The sequence below is a fragment of the Ascidiella aspersa genome, chromosome 5, assembly GCF_963924565.1.
Source record: "Ascidiella aspersa chromosome 5, kaAscAspe10.2, whole genome shotgun sequence".
Lineage (NCBI taxonomy): Eukaryota > Metazoa > Chordata > Ascidiacea > Phlebobranchia > Ascidiidae > Ascidiella > Ascidiella aspersa.
This window is the reverse complement of record NC_139451.1, coordinates 21,243,476-21,259,467: the sequence shown is the minus strand read 5'-3', so window position 1 is coordinate 21,259,467 and position 15,992 is coordinate 21,243,476. Positions and strand designations below refer to the sequence as shown.

General features: G+C 36.6%; 1 protein-coding gene across 2 annotated transcripts; it reads right to left on the bottom strand.

Moving 5' to 3' along the window:
• Positions 1-2,685: 2,685 nt before the first annotated feature.
• On the bottom strand, positions 2,686-14,943 carry LOC146145367 (UV radiation resistance-associated gene protein-like). Of its 2 annotated transcripts, none has more exons than XM_083389925.1 (15): positions 14,827-14,943; positions 13,387-13,531; positions 12,332-12,424; positions 11,680-11,777; positions 11,318-11,484; positions 10,767-10,872; positions 10,506-10,632; positions 9,705-9,894; positions 8,746-8,813; positions 7,312-7,477; positions 6,776-6,952; positions 6,231-6,304; positions 5,204-5,379; positions 4,207-4,371; positions 2,686-3,789 (listed from the first exon to the last, which is right to left on the bottom strand). In XM_083389925.1, the coding sequence occupies exons 1-15, from the start codon at positions 14,896-14,898 to the stop codon at positions 3,304-3,306; spliced, it is 2,310 nt and encodes a 769-aa protein (XP_083246051.1). In that variant the 5' UTR covers positions 14,899-14,943; the 3' UTR covers positions 2,686-3,303. The 2 variants fall into 2 exon arrangements, 1 of the variants encoding a protein (XP_083246051.1); XR_014498707.1 differs by having other exon boundaries at positions 3,648-3,789; positions 4,207-4,399.
• Positions 14,944-15,992: the final 1,049 nt, after the last annotated feature.

Genomic DNA, 15,992 nt, shown 5'->3' with positions numbered 1-15,992 from the left:
ACTCCGATACTACAATAAGAATACAGGAAGGGCAAATAGTTAGCATAGCATTCGTTGACCAAATGCACGACTGGGCATATTGCTATTGCTGTCCTAAGTCAAAGCCATTTAAACCCCCGGGAATTAATCTAAACCACTTTTGACAAGCAGTGTGCTTGCTGAAGTTTAATTAGTTGCAGATTGCACCCTGCCCCCTTTTTAACAATATGAAGATATTCCTAGTGACGATTTTATTAATAATTATTAGGAGCAATGCAAACCGAATATTTGAAAAAGAAGATATCTCCTCGCCCTAATGCACGTTAGTGACGACAATGACTTCGAATGGTAGCAAAACAGTATAGACTTTTTTTTTTTTTTTTTTTTTTTTTATTAGGAGCATTTATTTTATTACTAACAAATTATTGGTTTAAAATCTCACCAGCCACGGTGAAACCGTTGGGCACATCCACAAAAAGTTATCAAAAATAGGGTTTCCTTGGCATTTTGCTATGTTCCTACCTTGATGTTACCCATGGCAGCGTTTTTGTGATCTAATAATTGTCCAGTGTAAGTAAGTAATGTTTATTTTCCCTTGGCGCTGAAATTAAAATACACCAAATATAAAAAGAAACAAATTTATGCGCGATACGGCCGAAGCAGCGATGGGTCCAAGTGGTTTTCCAGTCAGCTGCACGGTAAGGTAAAAGTAAAACGTGAAGGTAATTAGTATGACGTTGGGTTGCAGACAAATAAAAAAAAAAACGCAAAATATTTTTTTGCCACTATGCCTCCTAATTTGTGTGTTGCTAAAAGTCTTATGTTAATGACAAATTGGACACACAGCTTTAAGGTAGTAGTCGAATAACAAATGCTATTATCAAAAATAAGAAGAAAGTGATCAGGTTTGATGCAGCCCAACCACGAAAATAAATCCGTCTCGTACCAAACTGGAATACTTACTTGGGTTGCGAAAGTATTAGATATTTTCTTGAGGTTAGCACTTATGAAATGTCGGTAGGTCTACACGTTTTGGGAAGGTCTATTACTGTCGGTTAGCCGTTGGGTTATGGACATCCTTTACACTTACAGCAGGACAACCTAGTCAAAGTCGGTTTAATGTCGAGTCAGACGTGTTGTGCAGTGCTAAATTCGGATCCTACTAGACAGCAGACTGTAAATCAAAATAGCATAGACTTGAATATTCCCACCTACGTTTTGTGGGTAGACAAGTCATACATCCATAGGCAGATTCCCGAATATCCACTCTATTTTAGTTTTGTGGATGGGAAGAATACAAATTATACAGGACATAGATTCTAAAAGAAAACATACGAGTTTACCTTAGTTTTTAAATTCAAGAATTTACAAAGAATCTCACAATTCCGAACCCCCTGCCTCTGGGTCCCCTGAACCGGTGGTAGATACGGCCCTAAATTAAAAATATAACTCCCTGTCACCTTTAGATATCAAAACGTGTAGACGCGATTAGGGTTGTTTAAATTTAAATCCCAAGGCATTCTATAGTAATGGGTTTCCAATCTAGAATAACGAATCCAGAATATCGAATCCTAGCATATTTTCAGTGATGTCACGTTTTAACGTTACTTTGTGACGTTATTTCCGAAAAAAGTGCCCTGCCCCTAACAGAAATTTCAGTGTTGTAAACAAGACATTTTGAAATAACATAAGTCCCAGTCAAGTCATTTGTAAAATAACTTAAGTCCAAGTCAAGTCCCAGTCCAAGTCATCGGTTGCCCAAGTCAAGTCCCAGTCAAGTCATCTTTTGAGCAAGTCAACTTCAAAAACCGGCAAACTCCTCCGATTATTATGAGCAACTCAAGTAAAAAATAACATAAAAGCAGCATATTACAAGCAAATTCTTTTATGTGCAAAGATTGGGATAAATAACGCAATTTTATAAATAATTGTGCACTCAAGTCAAGTCATTAACTTAAGTCATCACAACGCTGAAAAATGCTATATCCGCGCCTGTCTATGTTCTATTTGAAAATTTAAAAAATATGAAACATTATAAAGACCAGGTTGTTGCCCAAACTTTTTTTTTTTTTGGGGGGGGGCTAAATATTAAGTGCAATGCAACACAATAAACCTTGTTTTACATGCTGCAAAGAATACAAAGTTTTTAAAGTTCTCTACAAAGTTCCAATTACCAGTAATGCGTTACTATTACTTGACAATTACGCTGCGCATAACCTCGCTGAATATTGGCCTAAAGTTGACCGGAGTAAACCCCGTACTGTACTTTCCGCGTTTTTCGATGAAATGCTACTTTTATGCTGAAATATCTGTACCTCTGGCACGACACATTAGCTGCGCGTTCAATAACACATGATTGACACTTATAAGACGAGGTAATCGGTAAGTAATTTGATTACCAAGAAACGCTTTCACCGCACTACATGGCTAGATTTAAAGGAAGGACAGGAATTATTTCGTCAGCACTATAGGCTTTAATCCAAACTTGCCAACAGTGTACAAGTACAATTTAAACTCAACCATCCGCTATACAACGAATGAAGTAAAGTATTTCCAATTACCCGTTACAAACGACAATATTGGATCCGAATCCGATTCAGGTTCGAATCTAAGTATCCGATATTCTTCTTTGAACATCCCTATGGTCGTTCGTGTCTATATTCTACGTTTTTGTGCAACTTCCACCTCAATTACATTGGCTGGCAAGGCTTTTCAATTTTATTATTATGATCAATCACGTTTGCCTAGAGATTGCACATGAAAAAAGCCGAAAAAATAGATGTAGTAGTTTATCAGATATAAAACAACCAACAATCAAATAATCACGCATATTAAAAACATGAATTGAAGACAATCGTTAGCGAACTTTTAATCATATCATACTGTTGTAGTTATAAGGTGGAATGATTCTAAATTTGCATGCAATATATAAAATATAGTGTGTTACGGCCTAATTTGTTAGGACTGTAACGCATTATACGGAGGTAAAACCAACAAGTTACGACTCAGGTCTTAGAAAACTTAAAACAAAAGTTATATGGTTAGTTTGATATCTTAACAATGAATTTTACGCTATAGTATTTGTGCGTTATGCACAAAGTTGTACAAACGTCGAAAAGGTACTCAAGTTTGAATATATAAGTATTAAGTACATAATACTTTTCGGTCCCTAAGTTACAGATACAGTTTCCGGATATAATCATAAAAAAGAACAAAAATAAATAGTAACACAGTTCTAAAAAAAAGGTCACCAAGAGTGAGAGAGACCGATCACATTGCACTGGGAATTGTTAGAAGCAAAAACATGAAATTATAATTTAAAAATCAACACAGGTCGAGTTCGTCCACTGATTGGTCGTTAACGTGCGCGTCATTTATCTTGTCGTCCAATCGGAACGCGTCTTTTTGTTTACTGACGCCGTTTGAATGCGAATTGCCGATAGCACTCATATAGGGCAGGTCCTCCTTGTTACGGGACTTCCCCGGCGCGCTGTCGTCACCGTCCTCCGAGAAACTTGATGACGTACGATTGCGTGACGTCACGCTGTCGGATTTATACCGCATCGAGTCGGTGCTGACGGTTGAGTTCGACCTTTCGGAAGACAACTTTGAACTTGATCTCGAGCCCCATCGAGTGGTTTTCTTGCCCAAAAGTTCGGCACGGGCCGAGGCCAATTTGACCTTGGATGACCTCGAGTCAGATTTGGGGGCGTGTGATTGGCCGATTTCCTCCAATCCGGTGAGATGCGTGCGGGGCGGGTTAAGAGTGGGCGACACGGATTCGATGGAGTCCAGGTGGTTTAAGCTCGTCTGTAAGAAAAGTTACGAACGTACAAAGTCAATAACAATGGATTTTCCACCTGCTGCGTTGCAAAACAATCGCTACTGTTTTATACTAATATCAAATGCACGACTCGCAACTTTCAACTATTAAACAAAATTTTCAATATCAAAACTATCATTTCGTCTAAAATTACAACAGTTAACCAGAGTTTTTATAAACAATCAATCTGATATATTCCGTCCCAATATACAACGGTTACCAAAGTTTAAATTAAAAAAAAACGAACATCATTCGTTTCTATTTACAACGGTAAACCCATTTTTTAATCAAAAAACCCTAAGTTTATTAGTCTCAATTTTCAACGCCAGCCCAAAATACACAGGCATTACAGTACAAACCATCAGTACAGCGCTACACTGCTAATGGATAAAACTACCACCAACCGAGCTGTTGTTATTCGGGATACTAAGATCCGGGGGCTTTTCCTTTCTTTCGCTGTTCTGGTTCCGCTCCAGTGCGCTCGGGGAGTGGTCGCGAACCGGCGCCGTCTTGGTGCCGAACAATTCGCCCCTAAGTGATGTCAGTTCGGTGTTGCGATAACCGACCCTCTGCAAAGACGCAAACAAATTCCCTTCTCTGAATTGAGCGAACGCAAGTATACAGATTGCAAAAAAAAATATTCTAAGTGAGGTATACAATACCAAAATAGAGGTTTGTCAAAATATTAGGTGTTAAGTGTCGAGTTTTCGCCGATTTTACGGCAATTGTAAAAGCAAAAATCGTCGGTATGGCAGACACATCCATTCAAACGTTTTGGTTTGCACAGACCATCGTTAGTGTGCTGTAGCAAAATTAATCCAACATGGATAGTTACAAGAATTGAACACGACTATCTTTAAGGTAGACAAACACATAGAGACCCACGTTGTAATTAAACCAAATGCGCAGTAATATCTACAATGGATTAGGGTTAATAATATATCTACAATGGATTTGCACAGACCATCGTTAGTGTGCTGTAGCAAAATTAACCCAACATGGACAGTTACAAGAATTGAACACGACTATCTTTAAGGTAGACAAACACATAGAGACCCACGTTGTAATTAAACCAAATGCGCAGTAATATCTACCATGGATTAGGGCGAAACACCGTCCTAAATTGTCCAAAAAAAAACGTATGGATTGGGTTAGAGAAGTAGAACGTCCTAACTCCTAAGCCTAAGGTAATAAACTATTTCCACACAGGATAGATTAAAGGTAATGAAGTACAGGCTTTTTTGAAACCTATTAATTTGATACTTTTAAAGTCATTTTCCGCCTTTATTTTCCTTTTTTATAATAGACAGTGAAATATTCGAAGTAAGTTTGAATATGCAATAAAAAAGAAAAAAAAGTACGCAAATTTAAAATAGAACCCCCCTGGCCGGGTTGTCGTACCTGAATCGCCTTGCTGGGCGAGCTATCGGTGGATGACGTCATCTTTCCGGCTTTCGTCATCACCGAGTCGTGGCTTTGAAGCGAGGAAAACGACGAGGCGGCGTCGGATCGGTAAAGCGAGGCCTCGGAGGTTTTGGATGGCAGAACTAAAAGCGGGACGCGTGGTCTGCTCTCGCCTTCAATAAACGGAAAGGGTTCAAGGAAATGCGTTAGTCAAGTCAAGAGTTGTGGTTCTCAACCGGGGTGACGCGGCGCCCTGGTGTGCCATTTCTAATGCTCAAGGGTACCGCTAGGCATGTGTCGGATTTTGCTCAATTGGTAAGCTTTTTAATACAACTATATGTGTACGATTAGAGACCTTTATATCAAATGGCATTTTCCTCCAGGTTTAAGTTGATTGAGTTGTTCCAGATCCATTTGTAGGGACATTTCAGTAAAATACTCAACAAAATTCCAGTCGGGGTGCCAAAAATCTATTTATTATTTTCTAGGGGCACCGTTAACCATAAAAGGTTGAGAATCACTGCTCTAGAGCGCACGGAAATGAAATAGGCTTAGTGCGATTAAGGTACCACCGATGCTTCTTGAAGAATGGACTTGAGAAACAAGCGTCCAGATGCAAATGGCAGTCCTCAAAAATCTAAGTTTGCAGAATAGTCCTATTTTTTATTTGTCATAGGTTACCGGAAAAAAAACTTTAAATAAACATGTCTTTTCCTTGGTGAAAAGCAGATTTTACCCTGTGCGACAAAGATCTGATCTTGTAACTGTTGTTAATAGATAAAGTGGATGGCAGATCGAGTCGCGAGGGTGGGAGAAAATGGATAATTCGCGTGTAATGTTGTATTAAATTTAAGGAAACGTCACATACAAATTTTTCTTAACCCGTTCAGCATTTCGCAACTACGAAAGTGGGTTCGTGTTGAGCGCAAGCACACAAATACACGTAAATTTCTTCTTCGCGTGTCAGCGCGTCTCAAACGGTATATCAATGCGCTCTGCTAGTTTCTCATGTTTCAAAACTTACTTCCGACTCCGGAATCGACCGAACTGAGGCGGCTCTGGCGCGTCTTGTTGATCATAATCGGGTTGGAGTGGAACCTAAAAATAATCGCGTTTTAAGTTAACCTTCTTGCAGCTCGTAAGTTCCACTAAACGTAAGAAAATAGGATTCGTCGAAATTCAAAAAGCAACGTATCTAAACCCTTATATCAACCGCAGCTGCGGATAAACCGAAAAAAAAAAATATATATATATCAACCGCAGCTGCGGATAAACCGGGGGTCGGTGAGGAAAACAATTAAAACGTTTGACACTGGCTTTATAATATGACACTTCATGACGATTCAAAATGTTAAACTTTATCACCAAGTCTTAAAACAGACGAACATTACGGGAACAAAGATTAAGAGATATAAAATATGACGTCAATTTAAATAATATTGAACAAAAAAGATTTATAAAAGTGTGCGAGTCAGGCTACATTCGCCAAAATTCAACAACAAAATAAAATAAAACAAAAGCCACCCAAACGGGCGAATAGGAAAAAAAAAAACACCAAATATTTCTTACATGACTTTGGCGCCGAGCCGTTCGACGAGCAACGAGTGTATGTTTCTGAGGGTGAGGCGCAGATCGGACGTTCCCATGCCAAAGTAGTAGCGCAGCTGGGCGATGTCCTTGTTGAACAGAAAGACGCCGTACTCAAAAAGGAAGCGGTCCTTGTTTCCTTTCACGAACAGCGGAAACCTTTGGCAAAAAAATACGCACGTTCGTTATGAAGGCATAGGCGCTTGATGTTAGGGAGAAGTTTAGGCCTATAGGCGTGCTTGTGCTTTAATTTGTTTTGTTCGTATATCATTTTCCAGTTCGTATATAATTTTCCCTATAATCTCCATTACCATAAGTACTGACGGTGCCGCTTTGTCGAATAAGATTCTAAGCAAAAGCGTGAAAGAACGGTGTATAAAAAGTGAGTTCAGTTAAATTTCTAGTTTCGCGATGTCTGATTGCAAAAATGTCCTTAAAAATAAAATCTCTAAAACAAAAGGCGCAACATGGCAGCAAAATCGCACACCACTGCCCCCCTTACTACGATGAAAACTCACATGCGCTCTTTATCGCTGAGCTTGTCGGTGACGTGGTCCAGGATCAAGAGGTTGGCCCCCTTGTGGGTGATGGGGTAGCGCAGGGGCACGAGCAGAAACTGCGACACCATGGTGAGAAGTTGCGCGGTGAAGTTGAGCGCCACCGATGTCTGGGTGTCTTCTTTGCCTGGCAAAGCGGAAAAACAAATTTACAAAATAAATAAAGGTATGGTTTCGATAATTAAAATGAATCCGAAAGCCGAAAAGGTCGAGTAAAGTGACATCATCTTGATAAAGACGTTTTGATACGTACTTGTGTCATCATCAGTTAATGCGACCGAAATATGTCCAAACCTCACTCATATAGCGAAATTGAGTTTCTAATCGTTACAGGCATTAAGGTCGTTTTTTACAAAAATATGTATAGAAATGTTGGATTTTTGGTTTTTATGGTGTATGTAATGACTTAATACCAATTCAGACGAGAAGTAGTCCGTGGTTTGAGGCCATTTGGCCACAATACAGAGATCTGTATAAACGTGGTCAGAAATGATGGGTATTATCGAGTGTGGGTACACCCGGTTAATACGAGGCTATGATAAAGCAAATACTTACTTTAGGAATGTGGTATCGCCTTTCTATAAAGTCGGATACCACTCTCCAGCTAAATGAACCACTAAATACGGAGAGCAGCATGCGGTATTTATATCATGAATGATACATATGCATAGTTCCAATTCGTTTGTTGCTATTGTACCATTTAACCCATTTTGTTCATATGTTTTCCATTTATGTCCTTACAATGGAAACTATTCTTATCTCAATGGTTGAATCAAACTATTATGCCTTGGCATTAGCTAAATAGTGAACCGCCCTGTTTTGCACTGGTATATTTTAGCCATTGTACCGAAAAGTATTTCAAGTTTGACCTGTATTATAACTTATTATTTTAGTAATGTCCGAAACGTTTTGATGTGGGTTTAACTATTCATATCGTGTACGTTATACCAAAAAAAAAGGTTAAGTTAGGTCTGTTTTTTGTTTGTTTGTTCGGATGTAATCAGTTGGTTATCAATTTCTATCTAAAGTCAAAGCACATGTTTTATTTACAACGTCGGTCTCGTTTCACGTGGCTTAATCGAGTTGAAATTGATTTTTGTCTTGCTTCTCACTGTTTTGAAATGTTAAATGTTGCGGCACTATAAGCTGTGAAGTTCGTATGCACTGACAATGCTAGCCCTAATATGGCTGTTTGCAACAAACCGTTTAAATCGCCACACACTAAGTCTGATAACGACGGTTGAGTTACAGTTGACACTAGTTTAATCAAAGAGGGAAACAGTCTGGAAGAGCAATCATATTACTGCCTGTTTTCCTGTGACTGGTATACGGCCTAAAACAATAGACTATGGAGGCCAGTTTGCACGTGGTAACACAAACAAGTGGCAGGCTTACTGTGTAAATGCTCAGCGTCGGGCAGGATAGCACCGCAGATGGAGAAAACGTCGATTTGGTTTTCGTTTCTGTGAAGAAAAACAGGAAATACTTGGTTGGGACTGTAATCACCAGAAAGCAGTTCAGTTTAGATGGCCAGAGTGACAACTGCCAACATTTTTTTCTCAAAAAGTTAATGCTCAAAACACACATTTTATGAAAGCTGAAAAAACTCGCAACTAATTTAGAGTTTAAAAATTGTTTGACGCCAAACTAACTTATACCAGTGTTAATACCACATAACTTGAATGACAATTTTCTATTGTCGCAATGCACACCATAAAACTCGTACAATGTACTAGGTGATATATTTACATCAAACCTAAAATACAAAAATATGTTCCAACACCCTAAGCCAGGGATGGCCAATCAGTCAGAGACCAAGAGCTAAACTTCTTACTCTGTTAACTGCAAAGAGCCACACCTTACACATAAAAATAAATATCACCTTGTTTCTTTTTTTAATTACAAACACTAGTATACTTAAATTTGATATAAATGTTGCAAACTAACAGGATTGCAAATGGCTTTTTATTCACACCACAGGACTTCTTAAATAAAGACCATCACTGTCACAGTTTTAAATCCGTTGACTTGACAAAAGGAATAAAATCTGAGCAGGGTTGGATCCCGTAATTTTTTTTGAAAGGGGCGTGGTGAAAACTTCAAGCCATAAAAAAGGTGCGCAAGTAAAGCAGGCTAAGACATATTAGAAATTTCAAGGTGTTCCGCAAAAAGGCAAACTTCTTTAGTAAGGTAGTTCAGAAAGGAAAAAGGCACATAAATTTATATGCAACAGCCTAAAAACACATGCAACAGCTTCAAAACTTAAAAGTAACAGTCGCATAAAACTGGCTGAAGAGCTGCATGCAGCATGTGAGCCTGGTTTGATCACCTCTGCTCTTAAGCGGTCAACTTGCCTTTGCTTCATAGGAACTTTAACGATGGGAAAAATGTCGGAAAGCTGTGACAGTATGTTTTTCCTCCGGACGCCGAGCTGGGATCCAAGATGGGTCACGGACTCCCTGGATGAAATGTAGTTGCTGAAGGCATCACGATGTTGCAAAACTTCCCCTTCAAGCTCTTCTTTATTTGCATCAAGTGCAGCCTCTAAACAGCAAAACCAAAATCATTTTGAAATTAGCAACTGAAAATAGGATCAATATAAATCCCCTTCGGCCCACAAAACCAACTCTTTTTAATTGATCTAGGGTGGAGTAGGATTTGAAATGATGTTCATCTTTGATTGGTGAGTGAATAAGGAGAGTTATTTACTACAAACTGTATAAGCACATCAACATTGCCAGCATCAACCCTCCAAAACTAATTCATCTTTTTACTACACTGTTGCAATTTTTGTCGTTTATGTCAGAACTTTATTTTTTATGAAGGCCCAACAGATTTGTTTATTGCAAACAACCATTCACGTATACAACTTTACCTAAGTTTAATAAAATGACCAACAAATGAAATATTTATTTAAAGGTTCTGGTAGGCCATATATATACAGAATTTATAAATCAAAATACACCGTGTAGATGTTCACGATTACTCAAAAAAGGACAAAAGGTAAAACACTATTTAAGACCATCTATAGTTTGTTGACACCTAAGATAATAAACTTTGTTAAAATTGCCAATAATTTGCTTCATTGTACTACTTAAAACAACCAGCATCACAAGAAACACTGTTGGAGAACTAAAAAGCATTTATATACTTACTTGCATCATTTAAATGGTCTAGTCTTTTACTTGCTTGGACTCTTTCACTGGCTAAAATCTCTTTTTCCCGCTTGAGTAAAGCCTTAAGGTGAACAACCTTGTTTTGCATGTTTTCAAGGTCAACATTCTGTTAAAAACAACGTCTGAAGCAATATAAGAACAAAAAACTCTATAACAAATAGAGACATATATCAAATATATAAGCCAGAGTTTGTATCAAATAATATTGAAATATATAATAATGAAAATATAAATAAATACCAGCTGATTGGACGCTTTTCTTTGTTCGTTTAATATGACAATTCTTCTGTGATGGTCTGCAATTAATTGCTGCTTCTGTATCATGGACCGCCGATAAACGAGAAGCCTAAATAGAAAGACGACGTTAAAGTCAAGTTTCACTTAGTATAATATTTATAGGTAATAGTTAAAACATTTAAGCAGTAATAACTGGTTGTGAGGTAGACATGGTGTTTGACATACATTAGGATCTATACATGGCATTGTAGTAACATTTATTCATAACTGAAATGCACATCAGCTGAATGTATGGCAGTGCTGTCTTAGTTGGTCATCACCAAGCCATAACAGAGGTAGCAAGACTGACATTGTTTTTAGCAACCATGACTCAACATTGAACTCTTAACAGAGAACTTCACACACATATTTTACTCTATAAAGTCTACCAAGGATAGTATAGCAGCAATATTTATACTCTATAAAGGATAGCTTTAAATTACTAACTCAGTAATTAACCATTGCATACCAAACACTACATTTATTGTTGAACATATTGAAAATATTTGTCTTACTTGTGCAAAGCAGTCACACTGTATGACTTTGCTGCATCGCCCATGTCAGCCAACACTTGAAGTTCAAAGTCACTGGCAATGGTTACAGAATGATTGCTTGCATAAAACATACCACGTATGCCGATAACCACAGAGTTGGAATGAAAAGTCACTTTTTCATTAAACAGCTAAATAAAAAGAGACAAATTATATAAATACCATTCTGTTCATAGACATAAATAAATGTAACATGGAAATTAGTTAAATAGCTGAAGAAGGTCATAGAGTAGAAATAAATATTATCAAAAAGTACTCCATTTCCAAACTTCATTTTAAATCATATAATTTTTTTTTACAAATGTAAAGACCATTGCTTGATTTACCTCATCTCCAATGCATCGTAGCTGTGTTACAACCAAATTCCAATGCAACGCAGGAAGGTAGTGGTCCCCTTGACCAATCCATAAACGCACATCAAATTCTGCTCAAAATTATTAATAAAACATACACCAGAGTTTACCAAATAAAAGTTAAGTAAAATTGCTTTGCATATTTTTTATCTATAAGTTGCAAAATGATCTGTATATATTTATTAGGCTTTTCTTGCTGAAAAGATAATTTTATAACTTGTGCTGAAATATATTTAAAGTGTTACGCTTTATTTATTTTTATATAAAACTGAAATCAGTAACCGCAGTTGTAACAAAACTATATTTACTCCTCTGACCACAAAAAAAATATATTATTTGCTTTTTTTAATGTTGCATATCTTGAAAATACTTTTGAAATTTTGTTTAATTTACCCCAGATTCAATGCAAAAATAGACGTTTAAATATTGGGAATATATAAAGAAAAAATCCCCAGGGCCAATATTCACTTTATCAAAGCATGCTATGGTAATCACAGCAGCATATTGATCATACCAGGATTCACAATGCAGTGGGACAAAAATCCATACAAAATCTCTTGTCATTGTATTAAACTTGCTAAGGAAGTCAACCTTTATTTAATATTTTTTACATAATGGTGTGTACCTGAAATTTTGATATTTGGCTTCATTGTAATTTTGAAACAACTCCAAGTTGGGTTCTCACTGTAGTGTATCTTTTCACTCATGAAAACATTCTCTGCAAGCAAATCCAAAAACACAAATTTAAACATATTTTAAAGTTTAAAAAGGTGTGTTTATACTAGGGTTGGGCATTTGACCGGTCAAATAAAATCCGGTCACATTATCAAAAATGTATACACATTATCAAAATGCAATTGAAGTTTAAAATAAATCTTGATTTTACCTTTAAATAAAAATATGAACGTTTTGGCAGTGGCTCAAGTACAATGGTTTGTAAAACAAAAACAATTATTTCTTGACTATCAATAAAAATTTTTGCAAAACCATGCCCATCTTGCAAGCACTACTATAGCAGTATTGTAGTAATTTGTACCATTACTACAACCACCAAGTTAAGCCAACAAGTTTGTTAACGAAATTTAACAACAAGTAAATGCATCAATAAAAAAATATTTTTACTCCTCGTCACAACTTTTGTCACTATCTGAATTTTCTAAATCATCACCAGGGTCCACTGAAGTCCAAGGATTTGGTTCTTCTAAATTTCTAAGTAGCCTGAAATTGTGGTATACCCCAACTGGTGTTTTCTTTTATGACAAACGCGATTCATCATATACATGCATTTATTCTAAACTAAACAACATAAATCTACTTTGCTATTACAAACACTTAGTTATTAACCAAAGAACATGTGTTTGCATCAGGTAAACCCTACGATTTTATATTTTATTATTAAACTTATATCACAAAACAACCCTTAAAAAATTTACAACATTGCAATCCAATATGAGTATTTGACCGGTTAAATAAAGTGCGGTCAATTGGCTGTATTTGACCGGCCAATTGACAGGCTTGCCAACCCTAGATTATACACACTCGACACATATAATAATCTGATAACTTTATCTTCTCTTTAAGATCTGAATATAAGTGATTAAACTTATGCACAGCAAATTTAAGCAGTCTTTTTAAAACACAGTTCAAAGCCACAAAAAAGATTAATAACGCAAACAATACCTTCAAATCCTTGGCCAGCAGATGTACTTATTGTGAAGTAAATAAGTGGGTCAGCTTGTTTTATATTGGATGAAGTAGCATCAGTCAATGGTAAAGCAATTGTCAGATTCCTTATACCAAGAAGTGTTACATTTCGTAGGCGACGCTAAAAATAATATTTAGCATAGGCTTTGTTGCACTGAATATGTAAATAATAGAAATCACCTTGACCCTTGCAGGATAAATGTCGAACTTAATTCCTGATCAGTAACAGCAAAATACTCTAGCAAAGCTAGCAATTCAGGTCAGACACAATAAACAGATCTTAAAAGATATATACTTTGTTTTGTTTAATTTTTAATGTTTCTGACTTATTCTTATACTGTTGCGTTTGTTTTTATTTGATATACTAACGATGCCTTGATTGACGAAATATATATATATCAATAAGTAGCAAATATTGTCCCAAAATTCGAAAAAACTATATTAAACATAAGCAGCCTCGAAGTTCGCAATTTGCAAAATTATGAATTTTTTTCAGTTTCTTTTCTAAACGTGTAATTTTTATGTTATGCATAGGGCGGCATACAAGCATATTTAATACCTATCGCAACGTGGAACTGAATAAATCAGTATAAAAAGTGAAATACTGGAAGGTAGACCTTGCGCCTACCTAAGAATTGCTTGGCACCCCCTAGGACCCAAAGTTGTACGGCTTTTTAAAGCAACTGTGATCCTTATTGACAACGGACATGACCTGTATTTCGAAGATCGTATAATGGTACAAAACAATGGGAATAGTTACGTAACAATGAATAGGCTTCAGGATTTTTTTTGTAAAACAACAAATAAACAAAATCTAAAAGTTGTGAATCCAGGTTTTTAAAAACGAAAAACTACTCGTGTACCACCTGAACAACCTTGGTGGTACGCGTACCACAGGTTGGGAACCACTGTGTTAAACCATTGGCTACTGTGTAAACCAGTCTGGAAAGTATGCCATATTTCGACGAGACCTTGCGGGTGCACAGCTAAAAAAATCCGGGTGAACAGGTGTAACAAAGGTAAAAAAGTGAACCTCTGGTGCATTTTCAAATTTTCGGTGCACTCTGTATTGCATACATCACACTGTAAACGTATGCCGCACAAGCGTTTTACATATTTCGGGTGCAGATTTTTTTGGGGGTGCACTTTTAAAAGGTAGAAAAAAACTTGCGGGTGCACTTGCCATACTTTCCACATTTGAGTGTAAAGTATCTGAAGTGCACTTGCACTTGTTCAACAAACCAAAACCGCACCCCAATTTTCCCAAACGTTTTACTAGCGAGGTGCACAGTCACTTCAAATTTATTACTGGTGCACCAGACCTCGTTGACATTTGCAAAACTTTCCAAAATTATTGGTATTTAAGGTCACTTCAGTTGAAGTTTTCTATGGCAATTGTAGAAAAAAAGTACACACCTGTTGTAGAACTATTGGTTTTTGGCTCGACCGAAATACAAGTCCATTATCTGCTTGGGTTTCATGCTTCATTTTCTGATTAAACTGCTAAGTTTTACTAAACACTTCACATCTTGTAACAAGTATTCTGTTGGGAATGATACAGATTTAACACCATGACATCTGTTATTCAAAGCTTGTCTAAGCCAAAAGCATTTTCCAATAACAACAGTAACTTTATATTATCCGCAACGATAACTTATTTAAGGTTTACGTTGCATTCCAATTTTAAACTTAGAACAACAACGAATTGTAATCTTAACATAACTGTTATATTTTATAGATACACCTTGACATTTCTATGAAATAACAACACTATTGTAACTTAAAAATCGTGTTTACTTTGCAAAGTAGCCGTTTAACCAACAGGCTTTTTGGGAAATACGTTTCTTGGGAAAATTGTAGCAAAGTACAGTTGTGGTAAACCCGGGTTAAAAATATAGATCCTACTAGTGGCCAAATTCGACGACGAAAATAAATATCGCCGGCGGATTTAAGCACACTTCAAATAAAAAGCATTTGATTTAAAATTTCTAAACTGTCACCTGCAAAACCTTTGTTCCAGAAGTGCTTTGTTTTAACAATTACCCAGCAGTCCTACAAACCATTTAATCGGTGTTTAACACAGGTATTTAATTTAAGTATTCACTGTATTTAATTTAAGTATTTCACTGAGATATTTCATCCCCCCGAAATCTTGCAAAGAGAATCCATACCTTAATCATAATCCATTTTCTCTTGCAATCCATTATTTGAAAAACATACGACCAAAAATGTTCACTTTATTATCTAATTCTAATGAAATATTTTTTTAGCTTTATTATTCAAAGCTATGGGTTTCCCCCGATAAAAGCGTGAGCTACGGTATATCAAGCATGAGCTGGCATGTTACGCAACACACGTCATTTGTCCGTTTTCGCAACATCCGTATGCCGTGACTCGTGAGCGTAAGCGTTTTAAAATTCCGCTGTAATTTTTCACTTCATCGATTTATTTGTCATAAAGAACTTCGTTTATGTTTTTGCGAATATATGCCTTTGGTAAGACAAAGTTGTGCAATAAAAAAACTGTTGTTTAGTGAAAGGCATATGTGTATAACAACTGTGATCTAGCCCTTTTGAAGCTGC